The 20,798-nt window shown below is 41.2% G+C and overlaps 1 protein-coding gene and 1 pseudogene across 1 annotated transcript in view; both read left to right on the top strand.

Annotated features, from left to right (window-relative positions):
• The first annotated feature begins 6,653 nt into the window (after positions 1–6,653).
• Positions 6,654–7,618, top strand: LOC143683010 (ceramide kinase pseudogene; annotated as a pseudogene).
• A 441-nt stretch (positions 7,619–8,059) lies between these two features.
• LOC143683009 (olfactory receptor 13A1-like) overlaps positions 8,060–20,798 on the top strand; it is a 39,975-nt gene continuing 27,236 nt past the window's right edge. The window contains exons 1-2 of the mRNA XM_077159339.1: positions 8,060–8,147; positions 9,218–9,355. Coding sequence (XP_077015454.1) covers positions 8,060–8,147; positions 9,218–9,355 — 226 coding nt within the window. The remainder of the gene's footprint in view (positions 8,148–9,217; positions 9,356–20,798) is intronic.

The raw sequence follows: 20,798 nt of genomic DNA, 5'->3' as shown, positions 1-20,798 counted from the left end.
TCTTTTAAGTTCTCTCTGGGTATTGCTCCTGAAAATTGTCTACATACCAGCTGGCAGTGGTCAGCCTGGCCTCTTCTGTAGATTAAGATTCAGTTTCAATTTATATCACAGAAAGCTCAATAGCTATGGCAAACCACATGGGCATCCATTTTTCTTCCACACAAATGAAGACCAGAGGAAAGCAGTCTTTGGTTGGTAGGATGACACCATGGAGAAAGTTATAGTCAGGCTCTGGTGTTCTGCTGCACGCCCTTGGTGCATGAAGTCTTTGTCTCATCACCAGGCAGAGAAGGAAGGAGCAACAAGGGGAAAGGGTCACATTCTAGCTCCCTCTGGGGCCAGCAGCTTCCACTGACATCTGTTTAGCCAGACTGAGTACACGGTAACCTTGGTGGAGGGAAGCACATTGAGCAAGTTGGAGAAGAAGTGGTTACCATGTGGACAATGAGGAGCACAGCCCATTGCCAGTCCCCAAAAGCCTCACCTATTTTCCAAATCCATGAATCCATGTAATTTGCTGCCCGCTTTTCCTGCAATGACCACACACGAACAACTTGGAAAGAAACATTGCAAGCTATTTCATACCTCCTTGCAGGCTTTGTCACTCTTCAGTTCATGGTTAGTATTCTTGCTTTCTGAAATATTATTTCACTTTAGAACTACCCACTGCTTCCTTCCCAAACCTGACTTGTTTAAACCAGGGTAAAGGAAAATGGCCACAAGCAGAAATACACTCTAGATGTCTTCAGACTAAAATAATGTAGATGATGAATTAATACTGATCATCTTCTACAATGGTATTTAATGGCAAAAAGTCACTGTTTCTTTCTCCCATTTTTCTCACAACCCCCTCTGTTCTAGTTTACAAGCTGCTAGTATGCAATACATTAGAAATGGAATGGCTTTTAAAAGGGGAATTTATTAAATTGAAAGCTTACAGTTCTAAGCTTGTGAAAATGTCCAAATTACAGCATAGCTATAAAAATGTCTAATCTAAGGCATTCAGGGAAAAATACTTTGGTTCAAGAAGGCCGATGATGTTCAGGGTTTTTCTCACAATTGGAAAGGCACATGGTGAACATGGTGACATCTGCTAGCTTTTTCTCCAGGCTTCTTGTTTCATGAGGTTCTCCTAGGGGCATTTTCCTTCATCTCCAAAGGTATCTGGCTGCCTGGGCTCTCATGGTTCTCAGGACTCTGAAGTTTTTTCCAAAATGTTTCCTTTTTTAAAGAATTCTAGTAAACTAATCACAACAGACCTGGAATGAATGGAGTCACATCTCCCTCTAATCAAAGGTTAATACCCACAATTGGGTGTGTTACATCTCCATGGAGATAATCTAATCAAGTTTCCAACCTACCTGAATAGGGATTAGAAGACATGGCTGCCTCCAAAAGATGGATCAGGATTAAAATATGGCTTTTCTAGGTACATAATCCTTTCAAACCAGCACACCCTCCCAGTAGGTGAAAGAAGAAAATGGAGGAGTTCCTGTCCTTCCTTCTATTTCACCTATGGAAAGCTCAGTGGGCTTAAGGATATCCATCCTATCCCAGACCCAGCCACATATCCCTCTCTTAACTGTGCAAGGACCCTTCCAACAACACAGAATGGAGACAAACCCCTGGGCAGCCATGTGCACGAACAAGAACCAAAAATTGCAAACTCTCTTCTGCAACTGACCATGCAATGGTGTGAAATAAATTATGTTATGTGCTTTGTCATCTTGTCTGATCTATCTAACTTCATCTTTTAAGCGACCAATCCAGTAAGCCCTACCCTGGGCATAACTGTAGCTAGCAAGCCATGTGCCTCCATAAGGTCTGGATGATTCCAGCTGCCTTCAGATTCCCCAATGAACCTTGCTGCTTCCTTCCACCACGTAGTTTAAAACTGCAAATCCCCTGCATCAGCAGGAAAACCCCGCCCATCTTCTCTTGGCCACAATAAAGGTGAGAACCCAGGTCCCACTTATTTTCCTAATTCATTGAACCTTGTGGAAGCCTAGAGTAAGTAAGCCCTGGGCCTCTCTGTTGACTTCCTCTTCCCCTCCCCCCCTCAACACCCTGGGATCTAATTATCCTGGGATCTAATTATCCTGGATTGTGTTTTTACCACTGCAACTGGAAAATCATGGTTCTAGGTAGTCAAGTACAATGAGGTACTTATTTTGCTTGGAATGAAGAGGCCTCAAAATGGGTTCAAGATTCTAAAATTGCATCTCTAAAAGCATTGTCTCTAAATTAACTCAAGATAATCAAGCACTAAAATCCCAAATTCCCTACCTCCCACTCAACCACCTCAAACACCTCTATATCCTATTTTTCCAACTTACGCTTTGAGCCCACAAACTCTTCTTCTTCACTATCTGAACTTCCTTTCCACTCTGAGCCCCATCTTCAAATTCCTTTCAAGATAAAACCTGAAGAAATCACCAACTTTGATAGCACTTGGACAACTGACCAAGTTACCCTTGTCCTCTGGTCTAAGTGTGAACTTGGGCCATCACTAAGGATTCCCTAGGCCAAAGGAAGACGCGCAAAATGTACTAAAGAATTTTATATCTTAATTCAGACCCATCAAACTACCTGACCAACCTATAACAATGCAAAATGTTAGTTTAATCCAGAGAAACCCCAAATTGCATTAGAAGAGAAAACAGCAATGACTCAAAACTATAAGCATTAAACAGCTCCCCTTGCTCTAGATTGAGCTAAAATCTTATCTCCATAATTGGTAGATGCCATTCTTAAGGTTTTTCCTGCAACTTTGATTGGGCCAAAGTCCAAGGCTGCAAGCAGGGTAAACAACAACCTATCTTTGATTTTCAAGAAAAACTACAAACGCATGTGTTGAACACTGTGGACTATCCTTAGAAGAACCTCAAGCCAGAATCTATTTCTTGCTACCTTTGTCAATGGACTAAAGGACAACATTGCTAATTTAGTAAAAAGGCGCAGACTTGACTGTAAAACAGCCTTCATGATTGAGTTGACAAAACTTAACAGTTAACACCCATTCTAGAAACTGAAAAGGCCACTAAACAATCCAAATTGCTGGCTTTACAATTACAACAATTGCAGGCCTCTCCGAAATCATCCTATACCACAAGAGATCATGGGGACAGACATTATTGCAAATAAACAGAGCACTGATAAAAGGACCGCTTTAATTAAAAAGCAAATGTCATGATGATGTTGCCAATCCACATCCTACAAAATGTAATGCCCACTGATTGCCCTCTGAGGGTGCTGTTGGTTTGCTTCCAGCCCCCACATTTCACCACCAATTGGAAAGAAGATTAAAATTGATCAATAAATTTGCACTTTCCTAACTGATACCACTGATACCAAACTGTATTAGTTAGGGTTCTCTAGAGAAACAGAATCAACAGGGAACACTTGCAAATATAAAATTTATAAAAGTGTCTCACATGACCACAGGAACGCAGAGTCCAAAATCGACAGGGCAGGCTGTGAAGCCGACGACTCTGATGGATGGTTTGGATGAGCCACAGGAGAGGCTCACCAGCTGAAGCAGGAATGGGGCCTGTCTCCTCTGAATCCTCCTTAAAAGGCTCCCCGCGATTAGATTTAGCATCACTAATTGTAGAAGACACTCCCCTTTGGCTGATTACAAATGGAATCAACTGTGGATGCAGCTGACGTGATCATGACCCAATCCTATGAAATGTCCTCATTGCAACAGACAGGCCAGCACTTGCCCAATCAGATAAACAGGTACCACAACTTGGCCAAGTTGACACATGTCCCTAACAATGACACAGACTGTTAATCCCTGCCTATAAGCAGTCCATACCTCTGAGTAAATATGTGGTAGGTATTGTGGAGACTCTGATCAGATTCAAACCTCTTTCAAATAAGACCCAATCTCAGTTATCTTAAGACCAGTCACAGAATTGCATTCTTTCTTACTTTCTGATAATATACCAGTTAACTTACTAAGTCTCTAAATAAAAGGAAATGTAATCTCAAAGTCAATGAAAAGAGGGGAAACTTATTTTATTCCTACTTTAACCACAGTCCCTTTCAGGCCAGAGGAACCCATATGGCCCCTGGACACATTAAGGTTTGAAATGATTTTGCTTTTGGACAATCAATAGATAATACTGTCTGGGCATCCATCCCTAAAGAATTTTGTCCCAATTTCTTATGGAGGTAGGGAAAATTAAAAGTGCAGAATTAATTACAGCCTGAGTAGGCCAATTTGAACCCCAACCAAAATATTCCCAGTATACTCTCAAATCAGAAGCCATGAAAGGTTTAACTCCCTTGATTCAAGTCTTCACACAGAAGGCCTTAATAATTCCAGGCACTAGCTCCTGCAATGTGCCCATCCTCCATCCAAGAAAACCAAATGGGAAAGGAAGGAGAATTGTCTAAGACATAAGTAAAATTGCCATTCCTTTCTTCCTCATAGTCCCAAATCCTCCTCTACTCCTATCCCACATTCCCCTGGAGTTCCCATTTCACTGTAGTTGTCATCTGCTGGGCATTCTTTAGCACACCAGCATATCCTGATGGCCAATATCTATACAACTTCACACAGAATGTTTGACAGTGTATCTGGACTGTGATACCTCAGGAATTCACAAAGTCACCCAAACACTTTTACCAAACCCTTAAATATGTCTTACAAGACACAAACTTTCCCTCAGGCCCCACTCTTAGATAATATATTGATGATCTCCTTGTACGTTCCCCTAACAAGCAAATGTGTCAAGGTTGACTCCCTACGTTAACTACAACAGCTAATCTTAAGAGGTCACAAAACCTTTAAGGACACATCCCAATTTGGGCAGCAAGAAGTCAAATATCTCAGACATATGCTCTCCAAATCGGGGACTCATTAGATGCGAATACTATGTCATCTATACAAGACTTGCCTAAATTCTAGACAAAAAAAAAAAACAACTGACAGGATTCTTAGACTTTATGTGTACTGTCAGAATGGGATAACAAATTTCTCCCTTCTAATTCAACCCCTCATTGAACTCTGAAAGCTGTTCGTATCTGAGAACTTAAGCTGGATTCAAGCCAAATCAATGCATTTTATAATCTGAAAGAAGCTTTCCAAGCCACCCCTGCTCTTGGTTCACCTAACAAGGAAATTCCCTTCTAAGTGCATGTCTAGGAAAGGAAGGGAAATGTGGTAGGAGTATTAAAGCAAGAGCATGGAGGAAGCAAGGGGCCAATTGGATGCTACGGTATGCAATTTAGATCCTGCAGCTTGAGCATACCTACCTTATCTCAAATCAGTGGCTGAAGCAGCCAAATCGTTAAAGTTACTGCAGTTATGCAGAACCCAGTAGATCATTTTTTCCCTCAAGCTGTGGAGTCCTTGCTCAAGTTTTCTTTAGTTCAGCATCCTTCTGCTGCATGACTCACAGCTCTCATATGCACATTCATAAGACCTCGTCCCTGCACCCTGCCACTCTGCTTCTGATAAGGGAACACCTAATTATGACTCCGCAACTCTTAATGAATCCATGGTTTCCCCTAGGCCCAATCTCAGGTAACCCCCATAGACAATACAGATTTAATCCTCTTTCCTGATGGGTCATAACTGAAAAAATGAACCCCAGACAGGAATACTAACTGGATATGCAGTACTTATCTTAATAGAGATTCTTGAGAGTATTCACCACCCAACAGACAATTAAGAGCCCTTATTGGTGACATCATCAACATGGTGACACAAACAGCTGCTGAATATCTCTCCCCAGAGACTCAGTGAAAAAAAAACTTTTTAATTTTTCAGAAATCTGAAGGAAGATAAAGACGACAGAAGGACCCTACAAATGTCAAATTGAAAACAGAAAATATCAATTGGGAGACTTCATACTGGAAAGGCTAGTCCTCTACCCTCCCCATCACTCAGTGTCACACATAGCACTGAAAGGGCATGGAAAGAGCACCTAGGATGCCTCCTATAAGGGACACAGAGGGAAGTTTTTCACCGCAGTGAGACAGTCCTCCATCCCTGATGGAAACAGCAGCTGGTCGATTGAGCTCTACCTGGGGGCCAGGTGAAGATGGAATCAGCGGAGGGAACGTGGTGTCACAGATAAAGAAGGGGGCACAGCCCCATACTGAATGAGATTTTGGCCAGCAAATGGAGGGGACAAGACACCCACAGTCCCAGCTCCGTCAGGCCAGACGTAACCTGGGATACAAGGCAAATAGCTTCGAAGGACAATTACATTATCAAATTCAGCTATCTGCTGGGCAGACTGGAAACTGCCAGGCAAATGACAGGCTTTCTCAGAGAATCTCCAGAAAAATATCTCAGATATTTTTCCGCTGGACCTGGTCTAGACACCCCTGCTTTGGCTGAGAAATACAGATACCCAATAGTTAAAGCAGTGTCCTTAAAATGAATCCAGCTTTTGTGGGCCAGCAGAAAACAGAGCACCACAGGGATCCAGCAGAATTCGTTTACCCGCAAACAGAGACTTTACTTTGGTGCACAGTTCCTAAGCCCCATTTCTGAGGCAGGCCACTGTGGGCATCTGGTTTGGGGAGGGGCACCCAGGGACAGAGCCAAATTGACAACTGGCTGGCGACAGAGAAGAACAGATAGAAAATAAAGCCAAACAACAAAGCAAGGACCGTGGATTAAAGAGTGAAAAATGCCCTCCAGGACAAAGTAAGTAGGAAAAACTGCAGCCAAGACACCAGCAGAAAAATCCCGAATCACACCAGGAAGCCAGAAGATACGGCCCATCCGAATGAACAAGCTAACACCGCCACTGAGATCCTGGAGACGAAACAACTAATTAATGGCGTTCAAACAAATCTTCTAAACCCATTCAATGAGTTAAAGGAATGTGTGGGAAAAGAGATGAAGGACATAAAGCTGCGCGTCCGAATGACTGGGAGACCTCAGCTTTGCACAACCTGGGCGAAGCTCCGCATCCCCCGCGGCGCGCTGCTGCGCCACTCGGTGTCCCCGTGGCGCCCTCGTAAAGGGCAGCGGGAAGGAGCGGTGGGTGGGCCCCCAGCGGATACGACTTGTCAGGGATCAAGACCTTCCTCTCACACCGCTGCTAGGAAGGGACGGTGTCGTTCCTGCCGAGCCCAGAACACAGGTGGGGTCTCCCAGGGACAAGGAAGCCCGGTCGGGCAGGGGGCTTTGCTTGCAGGCAAAGTAAGGCGCAGCTGGAGGAAGAGCAGAAGAAATTCATTAGGCGGCTTAGAAAGCTCCGAGGAGGTGAAGGAGGGGAAGGTGGGTCTGCGGGAAGGTCCTGGCCATCGCCACCGCCACCACGTCTTGCGCCTGCCCCCACCCCACCTGTCCCCGGCCGCCCACCTAGGGGACGGCTCCTCCGACCTCATCCCCATCCGGATGTGCTCCAGGTTCAATTTCCTGAAAGTTTCTACGCCGGGTACACGAACCAGCCTCCGTGCTGCTGCCCTGTGCCCAGCGGCTCCTGGGACTGCCACAGGGGACTTGCTCGGTAGCAGCGCCGTTGAGGTCGGCGTCCCCTGCCAGTTACCTCAAGCCTTTGCTGGAGGTATCGAGGAGAATTCCAAGCAGGAGCCACTCAGCTCAGACGTCACTGTCCACCTTCTCGCCGCGCTAGGGGAAGCGTAAAAATGATTTAAGACAATTACTACACACCCATTATGTTGATGCCTGCATACAAATTTCGATATTTGTTTTTGATAGTTAAATCTGGATTGTAGAAAGCGTATCTTTCGTCAACAATTTTGCGTATGTCTTTGACAGTTTAAAGTTCCGTGGTAAATCTTGGGAAGGCATTTCGCAGAGCTCATTCTCAGCCAACCCGGCACGCTGATGCATTGGCTTCGGAAATTTTAGCCATGCCTAGAGTGCAGGTTTTCAAAGTCCCAAATTTAGTGGCTCTGTGGCAATAATTGTAGGAACATTATAATATGAGTTGTTTCCGCTGAAGTCATTTCCTTTGGACCTGAGATAGCTGCGGAACTTATTCTGTAGTTGTTTGTGATCAGGGCTTTGCAAGTCACGAGTCTCTCTTGCCTTCCTTCTCCCTTCCTCTGAGTTATGACCAGGATGCGGCTGCTGGGTGCTAACTGCCCTGTGCAGCTTCAGGGCAATACAGCCCTGCTCTGGGGGACGCCTCAAGACCTGAGCAGAGTCAGTGAGGAGAAGGGATCCCGAGTTCTCTCAGCCCAGCCGTGTTCCTAAGGCGAGCTCTGTCCACACAGGTGATCACTCCAACCGGAGAGCAGGCAGAGGGGCTGTTTGGCAAGCACTGGGGAGTTTTACTGTTTTTAATTTAAAATATAGATACTTTGTATCAACACAAAGTAGGTAATATAGCTAAAACTATATGGAGGAAGGGAGGGAAGCTGGCATTCAGTAGGTGAAAAATTCACTCTAGAAGTGCTGTTAATTTCCAAACCAAATGATTGTTCCCGTTCCCCACCCCCGCAGTGGCCACTCCTTAGAGACTAGTATGGATGGCCTGGTGCAGGCGCTGACACCTGCACAAACAGTCCAGATTTGTGCTTTTCTTATCCTCATACTTATTTCTACATATTTATTGAATGCCTTGTCCTTTTACACTGGGAGAGTATAAATGGGGTGTTGTTTGTGTCCTCTAAACGGACAGTTCATGCTCTCTGCCTGCCGGAACATGCAAGCGGACTGCGCAGGAGCTTTTCCTGAAGGCATTCTTCCTAAATCCCATCTTTTCCGAGTTTTGTTAGTTACATGGTTGTCTTAGTTTTGTGCATTACATGGTTGTCTTAGTTTTGTGCATATTGGTGAAGCTGACAAAATGTGTTTAAAATACAGAAGATGTAGCTTAAACTTTCATTTGCAATGAGAGGAAACACGTGGCTTAGGCTGTTACAGAAAACTCTTTTACAACTGCTGCAGGATTCCAAAGGAGCGGGGCTTCCTGTGGATTCAGGTGGCCATTTAGCGCTTAATGGGCATCATCCATTTTGGAATACTCTTATAACAATTTAATAGCTTGAAGTTTACATGAACTTGCATCTTTCACCACATGGTCCATCCAGGTAGATGGCAGAGCAGCTTAAAGGGGTGCTTACCGGCCACGTCAGTAAAGGCGATTGTAGGTGTTGAACGGGTTAATAATTGGCGATTGAATGAAAAGTCTGGACGGGAAGATGAGCCCATGGCTGGCTGTCTCCACCCGCAGCACCTTGCCCCCGTGTGAGCCTGACCCCCTTTTGAGCATAGGCTGCCATGCCCATCCCCCACACTGGGACACCGGATGTCGCAGGGCCCAAAGCTCCTGGCAGGGTCTGGGCTCAGAGAGGTGCCCTCAGGAGGCCGAGCCCATCGCCATTGCCCCTGACACATGTGCCCAGTTTCCTGGTGAGCCCCAAGGTCCACTGCCAGTTCTAAGCACCGGCCCAGGCCCAAAGAGTGGGCGCTCTGCCCTGCGGACAGCCCTAGTGGTGGCAGTGACATTTGCCAGCCACCCACTGGCATTCAAAAGGCAGCCCTGAGGATGCTCTTGGGGTGCTGTGTGGCTCCAGTTGTCTGAGCACCCTGAGAATCTTTCCGCAATGGGAGGTCACCCTCAGGCATTCCCTTGTAAAAGGTTCTGGTTTTCATGGAGCCTTTTAGCTGGAACAATCATCTCCTCAAGGAGTTTTAAGAAAGAAAAAAAATCAGAAACAAATGAATGTTAGATAGTGAAAACTTAGGATCATTTAAATAGGTTAATCTAGGTTTTAACTTCCTTTGAGGCTCATTGGAGCAAAAAAAAATTTAAAAGGCAGCAATTATGCTCTGTAACGTATTCTTGCTTATTCTGATGAAGAGTTAAGTGCAGTGGACGTGTCATCTGCTTCTTAATTGGCAAAGTTTTAACTTTGTTCCTTAAAACAATCTTGTGTGACAGGGGAGTATTGCTAGTTGCTAATTTTCTAGAAGTCTTGCTGGTTTCAAGATTCGAGAATGGCATATTTAACCTGATATGTTTGAAAAGACAAAAATAAAATTACTCTGAGCAGAAACGAAAAAAAAGAAGAAGAAGATACAGGGTGTCCAAAGAGAAGAACTTGAGAGATTGGAAATACAAATGGCAGAACTTGTGGGGATAAAAGGCACAATAGAAGAGAAGAAAAACAAAATAGAGACATACCACAGCAGATTAGAATGGGAAGGAGCAAGGATTAGTAAACTATAAGACAGGACATCTGAAGTCTTATAAACAACAGGACAGATAAGGAAAATAATGGGAAAATATGAACAAGTTCTCAGGGAATTGAGTGACAACATGAAGCACACAAATACTCGTCATAGATGTCCCAGAACGAAGACAAAGGAAAAGGGGCAGAAAGAATAATGGGTGAAATAATGACTGAAAATTCCCCAACTCTGATGAAAGTCATAAAATTACAGATCCAAAAAGCACAGCATATACCAAATGGGATAGATCAAAATGAACCTACTCCAAGACACTTACTAATCAGATTGACTAATGTCAAAGACAAAGAGAGAATTTTGAAAGCAGCAAGAGAAAAGCAATCTATCATATACAATGAAAGCTTGGTAAGACTTTCATATTTTTCCATTCTTTTCCTTATCTGTTCTGTTGTTTATAAGACTTCCGATGTCCTGTCCTCTAGTTTACTAATCCTTTCTTCTGTCCATTCTAATCTGCTGTGATATGTCTCTATTTTGTTTTCTTCTCTTCTATTGTGCCTTTTATCCCTACAAGTTCTGCCATTTGTTTTTTTCAATCTCTCAAGTTCAGCAGATTACTCAGCAGAAATCATGAAGGTGACAAGTTAATGGCATGACATATTTATTTACGTGACATAAGATACTGAAAGAGAAAACCTGCCAACCAAGAATTCTACATTCAGTGAATCCGTCCTTCAAAAATGAGGGAGGGACAATTTTGAGGTTTGTTCATATGAAATTTATCCCTGCAAAGAATAGTCTAAGCCTACTTAAAATTAGGCCTAAAGGTCACCGCAGAGAACCTCTTTTGTTGCTCAGATGTGGCCTCTCTCTCTCAGCCAACATGACAAGCAAACTCACTCTCCTCCCCCCTGTCTACGTGGGACATGACTCCCAGGGGTGTGGACCTTCCTCGCAATGTGGGACAGAGATCCTAGAATGAGCTGAGACTCAGCATCAAGGGATTGAGAAAACCTTCTAGACCAAAAGGGGGAATAGCAAAATGAGACAAAATGAAGTGTCAATGGCTGAGAGATTTCAAACAGAGTCAAGAGGTTATCCTGGAGGTTATTCTAACACATTAAATAGATATCACCTTGTTATTCAAGATGTAATGGAGAGGCTGAAGGGAAGTGCCTGAAAATGTAGAGCTGTGTTCCAGTAGCCATGTTTCTTGAAGATGATTGTATAATGATATAGCTTTCACAATGTGACTGTGTGATTGTGAAAACCTTGTGTCTGATGCTCCTTTTATCTACCTTATGGAAGATGAGAAAACATATGGATTAAAAAATAAATAAATAATAGGGAGAACAAATGTTGAAATAAATTTGGTAGACTAAAAAATGAGGGGGGGAAACAGATGCTGAAAGACATGCTCTACAAGAACTAATAAAGGAAATGCTACATACAGATAAAGAAAGACAGGAGAAAGTGGTCTTTGAAGTAGGGCATAGAAATGAAGATTGGCAGTGAGGGTAACTAATCAGGTAAAAAGAGGGAGAAGAAAATAAAATAACAATAGAATGCAAAATACAAAATGATAGAAGAAAATACCACCTATACCATAATAACATTAAATGTTAATGGATGAAGTTCCCCGAACAAAGGACATAGATTGGCAGAATAAATTTTAAAAGCAGGATTCTTCTATATGCTGTCTACAAGACTCCCACTTAAGACCTGAGGACAAAAACAGGTTGAAACTGAAAGGTAGGAAAAAGATATTTCATGCAGACACCAAATAGGAAAAAAGGGGGGAAGGTAGTGCTAATATCAGACAAATTAGACTTCAGGTGTAAAGCAATTGTAGGAGACAAGGAAGGATTCCATGAATTAATTAAAGGGAAAATTCAGCAGGAAAGCACAACAATCATAAATAGCTATGCACCAAGCCAGAATGCCCCAAAATACATGAGACAAACACTGATAACATTGGAAAGAGAAATGGATGCTTAGTTGGAGACTTCAATACACCATTCTCATCAATAAATAGAATATCAAGACAGAGGATCAATAAGGAAATGGGGATCTTGAATAATATAGTAAATGATCTAGACTTAGACATTGACAGGACATTGCACCCAACAATAGCAGAATACACTTTTCTCTTGAGTGCTCTGGATCATTCTCCAGGTTAGACCACATGTTGGTGCACAAAGCAGGTCTCAATAAATTTTTTTATCCCTTTAATAAATATACATACAAAAATCCTCAGCAAAATGCTTTCAAGAAGAAACCAGCATCACATTAAAAGAATTATACACTATGACCGAGTAGGTTTTACCCCAGGTATGAAAGGGGTTTTAACACAAGAAAATCAATTAATGTAATACACCACATGAATATATTAAAGAGGAAAAACCGTAGATCATCTTGATTGATGCAGAAAAGGGATTTGATAAAATTCAGCATCATTTCTTGGTGAAAATACTTCAAAACATAGGAATAGAAGGGAACTTCCTCAACATGATAAAGGGAATATATGAGGGGGATAAAACTAACATCAATGGCGAAAGACTAAAAGTTTTCTCTCTAAGATCAGGAACAAAACAAGGATGCCCACTGTCACAACCGTTATTCAACATTGTGCTAGAAGTTCTAGCTAGGGCTATTAGGCAAGAAAAAGATATAAAAGGCTTGCAAATTGGAAAGGACAAAGTGAAACTTTCACTGTTTTCAGATGACATGATCCTATACATAGAAAATCCTGAAAAATCTACAGTAAAGCACCTGGAGCTAATAACCAAGTTCAGCAAAGTGGCAGGATACAAGAACAATATGCAAAATTTAGTTGTGTTTCTATATACTATCAATGTACAATATGAGAAGGAAATTAAGGGAAAAAATTCCTTTTACAATAGCACTCAAAAGAATAAAATATTTAGGAATAAATTTGACCAATGACACAAAAGACGTATACACAGAAAACTGCAAAACAGTGCTCAAAGAAATCACGGAAGACCTAAATAAATGGAAAGACATACCATGTTCATGGATTGGAAGACCAAATATTGTTAAGACATTAATCCTACCCAAATTGATTTATAGAGTCAATGAAATACCAATTAAAATCCCAACAACTTTCTTTTCAGAAATAGAAAAACTAGTAATCAAATTTATTTGGAAGGACAATGTGCTCCAAATACCTAAAAATATCTTGAGAGAGAAATGTGAAGTGGGAGGTTATGCTAGTTTGAGCCTACTATGTACCCCCAGAAAAGCCATGCTTTAATCCTGACCCAATCTTGTGGGAGCAGCCATTTCCTTTCATCCTGATTTAATACTGTAGGCTGGAAACTTTTGATTAGATTATCTCCATGGAGATATGGTGTGCCCAGTTGTAGGTGTAAACTTTTGATTAGATGGAAATGTGACTTCACCCATTCTAGGTGGGTCTTGATTGGATTACTAGAGACTTTAAAGGGGGAAACATTTTGAAGAAACACCAGAAGCAACCAGAGCCAATGGAGAGAGAGCTGACAGAACTTCAGAGCAGAGCTAATGCAGATGCTGACACTTGGAGAATAGAGACATTGATGTTTGGAGATGCTTGGAGCCCAGCAGACATCACCATGAGTTGTTACACAAGCCAGAACCTGGAGAGAGCCATGGGAAGCCAAGAGATGAAAGCCAACCCTGGAGAAGCAAAGTGAGAAACCCCACAGGAACAGAGGCTAAAAGCAGTGGAGCCAGGAGCAAGGGACCAGCAGATGCCAACCACATAACTACCCAGCTGACAGAGGTATTCCTAGCCCATTATTCTTTCTTGAGTGAAGGTGACCTCTTATGGGTGCCTTAATCTGGACACTCTCACTTCTTTAGGACTATAAACTTGTAGCTTATTAAATTCCCTTTTTAAAAGCCATTCCAAAAAAAGAAAAGCCATTCCAGTTTTGGTGTATCGCATTCTGACAGCTTCCAAACTAACACAGAAGTCTAGCACTACCTGACTTTGGAGCATATTACAAAGCTCCAGTGGTCAAAACAGCATGGTACTGGCATAAAAATAGATGTGCTAATAGTAGAATTGAATCGAGTATGCAGAGGTAAATATTATCATCTATGGCAAATTGATTTTTCTTTTTTCATAAGAAAAAAGTCAACTCAACTGGACAGAACAGCCTCTTCAAGAAATGGTGCTTGGAGAACTGGGTATCCATATCCAAAAGTATGAAAGAGGACCCCTATCTCACACCTTATGCAAAAATTAACTGAAAATGGATTTAAGACCTAAATATTAAAGCTAAGACCATAAAACATTTAGAAGAAAATGTAGGGAAATTGTGATAGGAGGTGGTTTCCTAGACCTTACCCACAAAGCACAAGCTACGAGTGTAAAAGCAGATCAATAGGATCTCTCAAAGTTAAACACTTCTGCACATCAAAGGACTTTGCCATGAAAGTAAAAAGTCAGCCTATGCAATGGGAGATATAATTTGGAAACCACATATCAGATAAAGGTTTAATATCCAGAATATAAAAAAGGTCCTACAACTCAACAACAAAAAGACAAGCAACCCAATTGAAAAATCTCTTGAAAAAGTAACACACTTTTCCAAAAGTCATGGACAGACACTTTTCCAAAGAGGAAATAGGCACCAAAGTGTATGAAAAGATGCTCAATTTCATTGCCATTAGGGAAATGCAAAACAAACGAAAAGGAGGTATCATCTCACACCTACTAGAATGGCCATTAAAAAAACAGAAAGCTACAAGTGTAGGATGTGAGGAAATATGTACACTCTTTCACTGTTGATGGGAATGTAAAATGGTGCAACCTCTCTGGAAGGCAGATTGTCAGTTCCTCAGGAAGCTAAATACAGAATTGCCATTTAACTCCGCAATCCCATTACTAGGTATATATTCAGAGGAACTGAAGGCAAGGACATACACAGCCATTTTCACACCAATGTCTATAACAGCATTATTCACAATAGCTAAGAGATGGAAATAACCCAAATGTCTGTCAATGGATGAGTGGATAAACAAACTGCAGTATATACATAGGATAGAATATTATGCAGCAGTAAGACAAGATAAAGTCATGAAGCATGCAACAACGTGGATGAATGTTAAGGACATTACATTGAGTAAAATTAGCCAAAAACAAATACCGTATGGTCTCACTAATATGAACTAACATGAATGAGCAAACTTTGAGACTTGAAATTGAGAACACAGGTTATTAGGAGAATGAGGTTAAAGATCCAGCATTTGATGCTGAAAGAGTACAGAACGGGGTGGGCCACAGTGGCTCAGCAGGCAGAGTTCTCGTCTGCCATGCCAGAGGACCCGGGTTTGATTCCCAGTGCCTTCCCATGATAAAAAAAAAAAAAGAGTACAGAATGTTCAACAGGATTGATAGCAAAGATTCAGAAATGGATAGCACAATACTATCTGGTGGTAGCTCAATATTGTAAGTACACGGAACAAAGCTGAGTATGAGCATGGTTGAAAGAGGAAGGCTAGGGACATATTATGACACCAGAAGGAAAGATAGAAGATAAAGAATGGAACTGTATAATGTAACAAAAACTTGACAGGTCAACAATGGTGAATAAATGTACAAATATAAGGATGTTTTTACATGAGGGAGAACAAATGAATATCAACACTGCAAAGTGTTAAAATGGGATGGTATTTGGAAAATGCAATCAATGCAAACTAGAGTCTATAGTTAACAATAGCATTTTAATATGCTTCCAGTAAATGTAACAAGGTCAATATACCAACGCTACATGTCAATGAGAAGGGGAATATAAGGGAGGGGTATGGGGTTCTTGACGTCACTGTTCAGCCTTTTTGTTTTATTTATTTATTTTTTATTCTTTTTTTCTTTTTCACTTACTCTTTCTTTGCAGAAAAAAATGGAAATGTCCTCATATGGATTGTGCTGGTGAATGCGTAACTATGTGATTATACCAGAAGCCATTGATTATTTACTTAGGATGGATGGTATAAAATAAACAGAAAGATACAAGTGCTGGAGAATTTGTGGAGAGATGGATGTGCCTATTCACTGTTGGCAGAGCCCATCTGAAGGGCAGTGTGGTGGTTCCATAGGAGCCAAATAGGTGGATCCTGCAATTTTGTTATTAGGTATATACTCGGAAGAACTGAAAGCAGGGTCAAGAATGGATTTGCACACCGGTGTTTATCCTGGCTAAGTTCATGACTTGCAGTTGATGGAGATGGCCTAAGTGTGCACCAATTGACGAATAGAAGAGCACACTGTGGTGTATATATTCAATATAATATTGACTGCAAGAAGGAATGACGTTGTGAGGCATGCAGCTAAGTGAATGGACTTAAGGACATTATGTTGAGTGAAATAAGCCAGAAATGAAAAGACAAACATTATAACGCCTTGCTTATTTTGATTATAATGTACAAACTCTGAGCATTGAATTGGAGAGCATGGGTTATCAGGGAAGACTTATTGTACAGGTTCCTAGATTTTGAGCTCTTAAGCTGTCGCATCTATTCCTGAGTTGTAACAGTTATTTCTAAATTCTGAGATGCTGAGCTCTTTGTGTATAACTTGGCCATTTCCTGAACTTCAGGTATTCGTGTGACATCTGGGAGCTACAGTTCTGCAGCTATGGATGTCAGCATTACCCTATATAGGAACTGTTGAAAAACCTGAAAAAGGGATCAGATTTCAAATAGAGACATAAATGAAGCAGATCTGCTTAGGACTACGGTTAACCAGACTGAAGGGTAAAGGATAATAATGACTGTGTTTTAAAATTTCAACTTCTGTGTGAGACCAAGAGAAGAGTTTATTTGGTACACAATTTATATTTTCTGTAGCACATTGTCTAATCTAACTTATATCATCAGTTTATTCAAACACCATAAGTACATGGAACATTTAATGGAAAGTAAGATCTTATGGGCTTGTACAGGCCAGTGTGATGCTCCAATATATCCCAGAGTAATTTGAGCAGAGAATAAAAAAGTATTGGCAAAGCCCCCTTGAGGGACTTGGGGGAAATATGGAAATATTAAACTTCCCCACCTGGGGAATTTCAGATAGTTTTGAAAGTAGTGGGGACTATGAATTTAACAGGTCAACCCCTCAATCTTGGGGCTTGCCCTTATGAAACCTATTCCTGCAAAGGAGAAGCTTGGCCTACTTAACATTATGCCTAAGAGTCACCCCCAAAGAACCTCTTTTGTTGCTCAGATGTGGCCTCGCTCTCTAAGGCAACTCCACAGTTGATCTCACTGCCCTCCTCTTTACATGGGACATGACTCCCAGGGGTGTAAATATCCCTGGAAATGTGGGACTTGACTCCTGGGGATAACCTGGACCCAGCATACTGTGATTAAGAGAGCCTTCTTGACCAAAAGGGGGAAAAATGAAGCAAAATAAAGTTTCAGTGGATGATGATAAGGGTCAAAAGCTCATTCTGGAGGTTATTCTTATGCACTATATAGAAATTCCCCACATAGCAAGCAAGAATTCTACCACTGAACTACCCTTGCACCCCCAAAAAATTTATTTTTGTGACAAAAGCACAACTATAGGATGATTCTAAGAGGCACTGATTGCACACATTGGATGACTATATGGTATGTGAATGTATCTCCATAAAATTGCGTTAAAAGAAAAAGTCTTAAAAAAAAATAGTGCTTACTTCAGCTTGCCAAATATTTAAAGGCGTAAGAAGGAACATTAACACTGATACCAGATATGCCATTGGCGTAGTAGATCATTTTTATATGCTCTGAAAACAGCAAGGGTCCCTTATCTCCTCTGGAACTGCCATTAGGAACAGGAAGCAAGTAGCTAACCTATTTCGAGGTCATTTGCTCCCAAAGGTTATTGCAGTTATCAAAATTAAAGCTCAAACCCAGGAAATTCTAAGTACATATAAATGCAAGGTAGGGCAGTGCGATGGTGGCTCAGTGACAGAATTCTTGCTTGCTATGTCGGAGACCCAGATTTAATTCCTGGTGCCTGTCCATGCCAAAAAAATTAAAAATAAAAAAATTTTTAAAAGCAAGGGTAACAACTCAGTTGATCAGGTCACTTAGGTGACAAACTGAAATCTCTCCCCAAAATGAACTGAGATTTGTTTGCTGGATCAAGTCCCCTTCCTTGCAAACCCAAGCACATAATGAAATATAATTAATTGGAAATGCTCAAAGAGAAAAGTTTATGGAAGGAATCCGTCTGTATTTTAGTCCCTAAACAAAATACCTGGATAGTGTGTAACATTCACCCAGTATAACTAGAGGCCTGAAACTTATCAATATTTTCAGTACTTAATTCACTCACACACTTGGAACACCCAAAAGTAACAGCAAATTTATTTTCCATTATTTCCACTATGATAGAGAAAATGGAAAAATACCGGCAGGGTAAGGTTTATACAATATCACACACCAGGGCAATATGTCTTGGTAAACACGTCAACAATACATCCCAAGAAAGCCATTGAAGTTTCCTGTGGGACATTTTTCTTTGCCTTCCTGGCCAATGCTAATATGACAAATAGACTTTATCCAGCTTTCACTTACTCATGGATATAAATATGTGCTAGTGATGATGTGTATATTCTCTTAGTGGGTAGAAGCCTTCCTTTGTAGACAAGCTATTTCCTCTCTTGTAGCCAAAAAAATACTTGATAACATCGTTCTTACTTGAGGCACACCTAGCAAACATCATAGCGAGCAAGACATTCATTGTACAGGACAAGTCATTAAAGAAATAGGCAGTCTTCCCTGTATATCAAGGCTGCATTGCTAATACCTCCCCAGTGTCCAAGCCTGGTGAAAAGGAACAATGGAATACTCAAACAACTAGTCATGTTAGTGACACTGTAGAATTACTCTGGCTCAAAATATTCCCTGGTCCTGCTCAAAGAACACACAGTCCCTTTCTGAAAGCTTAAACACATAGCCCATGAAATGGTTACTGAAAGTTATTCCTCACATATTATCTACAAATCCTAAAAGACCAGCAATGCCTACTTAAATTTTTGAGGCATTAATGAAGTACTCTCAATATTATGTTTACAGATTGAAGGAGAAGAACGTTACCAGAAGTCCAACTGACCCCAAAAATGTGAAATCTGGAAAGATTGTGTAACAGAAAAGACATCAATTCAGAAGCTTCCTGGAACCTTCATGGAAAGGGCCTTATGAGACCTTTTCAGCAACCAGTGTGTGCTAAACCCTCTGATGTGGGCTCTTGGATACACCTACCTCAATTAAAATAATCACCACCTAAGAATTGAGACAGTATGACACTGGTGACCTCAAAAATACCCTACAGAGAATTTCAGGTCACCCAGAAGTAGATAATACCTGATGTGGACAACTTTCCCCAAGAACTACCAATCAAGAAACATGCATTCTTTCCTTCTCTTTCCACTTTCCTTTCCTTCCTGCTCTCTTGCCCCTTTTTTCCAAGCTGGGAATCCTTTTTTCCCAGCTTGACAGATACCTACTAACCTGGGAAATGTGTCAATTTTCTGGGTCTGTGCTAATTTAAACTCCACAGAAGGGCCCCAGTTATCCTCTGAATCCATTGACATTCAGACCTGATAGACATAAAATACATATTTTCCATACAGCAATTATGGGACAAAAAAGAATGGACACTCAACTGATAAATATTTTAAATAGTCACTCCATTAAACTCATCTTATTTGTAAAGAAAACTTAGACTCATAGCCCAAATTGCATAGACCGTAATAAATTTATCTCTTTGCTTGAACAAGAATAATGGCACTGAACCTTAGAAGTACTATCCCTGACAACCTTTGCAATCAGAGTCTTTGGTATGACCAAGAGAAAGGCAAATGGTAGCTTCAATAAAATGACATGGTAATCACACAATCCTCTGATGATGATGTACAAGACACTTATGATTCCAAGTTAAACACAACAGTCTTCTCCACCATTGGATATTTTGGGGGACACTTAAATGTTCTCTCACCCTTTTCTATAACTCTGAAAATCAGACTATTTATCGAGACCAATTTTCAGGCCTCACTTGGAACCAAGTCCCTAAAAAAGTACTTCACTCATTTATTACCATGCCAACAGCAAATCATATCAACTACACTGCAATGTCCATTGTTCACACTCAACTAGACTTAATTATTTTACAGACATTGTCTGTAAAGATGCAAACTCTTCCATATCTGGAGGTTGAGGGGCATGAAAAAACCACTGGGCTAAAGGTAGTACTTGAACTCTGACTCTCCCTGGCACAGGCTACTTCTTCCTATGTGGAAGGAATGCCATCAGCCAGAAGTAGGGTTTACACAGTATCAGCCTTACTACCTGACTTACAGAAGGGGGACCAATAAACTTACATATCTCCATGGAAACAATAAAAAAGATTCCACACAGCAATATTGAATGAGGATTAAAGGACATGACTTTTCTGGGGTCCAAAACAGATTCAAACTGGCACAACAATTCACTAATTTAAAGGCCTGGTATAGGCTGGGAATTTCTGAGAATTGTATTTTCATTTCACGAAATCCTGCAACTTAAGAAAAGCCTTCTGTAACAGGTCAGAAACTATTGCAAGCACCTTTAATAGTACCACCAATACATTAGAGAACTTACAACTCAAGGGAGATAGCCTACAAAGCCA

This window comes from Tamandua tetradactyla, chromosome 5, assembly GCF_023851605.1.
Source record: "Tamandua tetradactyla isolate mTamTet1 chromosome 5, mTamTet1.pri, whole genome shotgun sequence".
NCBI classification, from domain to species: Eukaryota; Metazoa; Chordata; class Mammalia; order Pilosa; family Myrmecophagidae; genus Tamandua; species Tamandua tetradactyla.
Note: the sequence above shows the minus strand (reverse complement) of the source record. Positions and strands in the feature narration are given on the sequence as shown.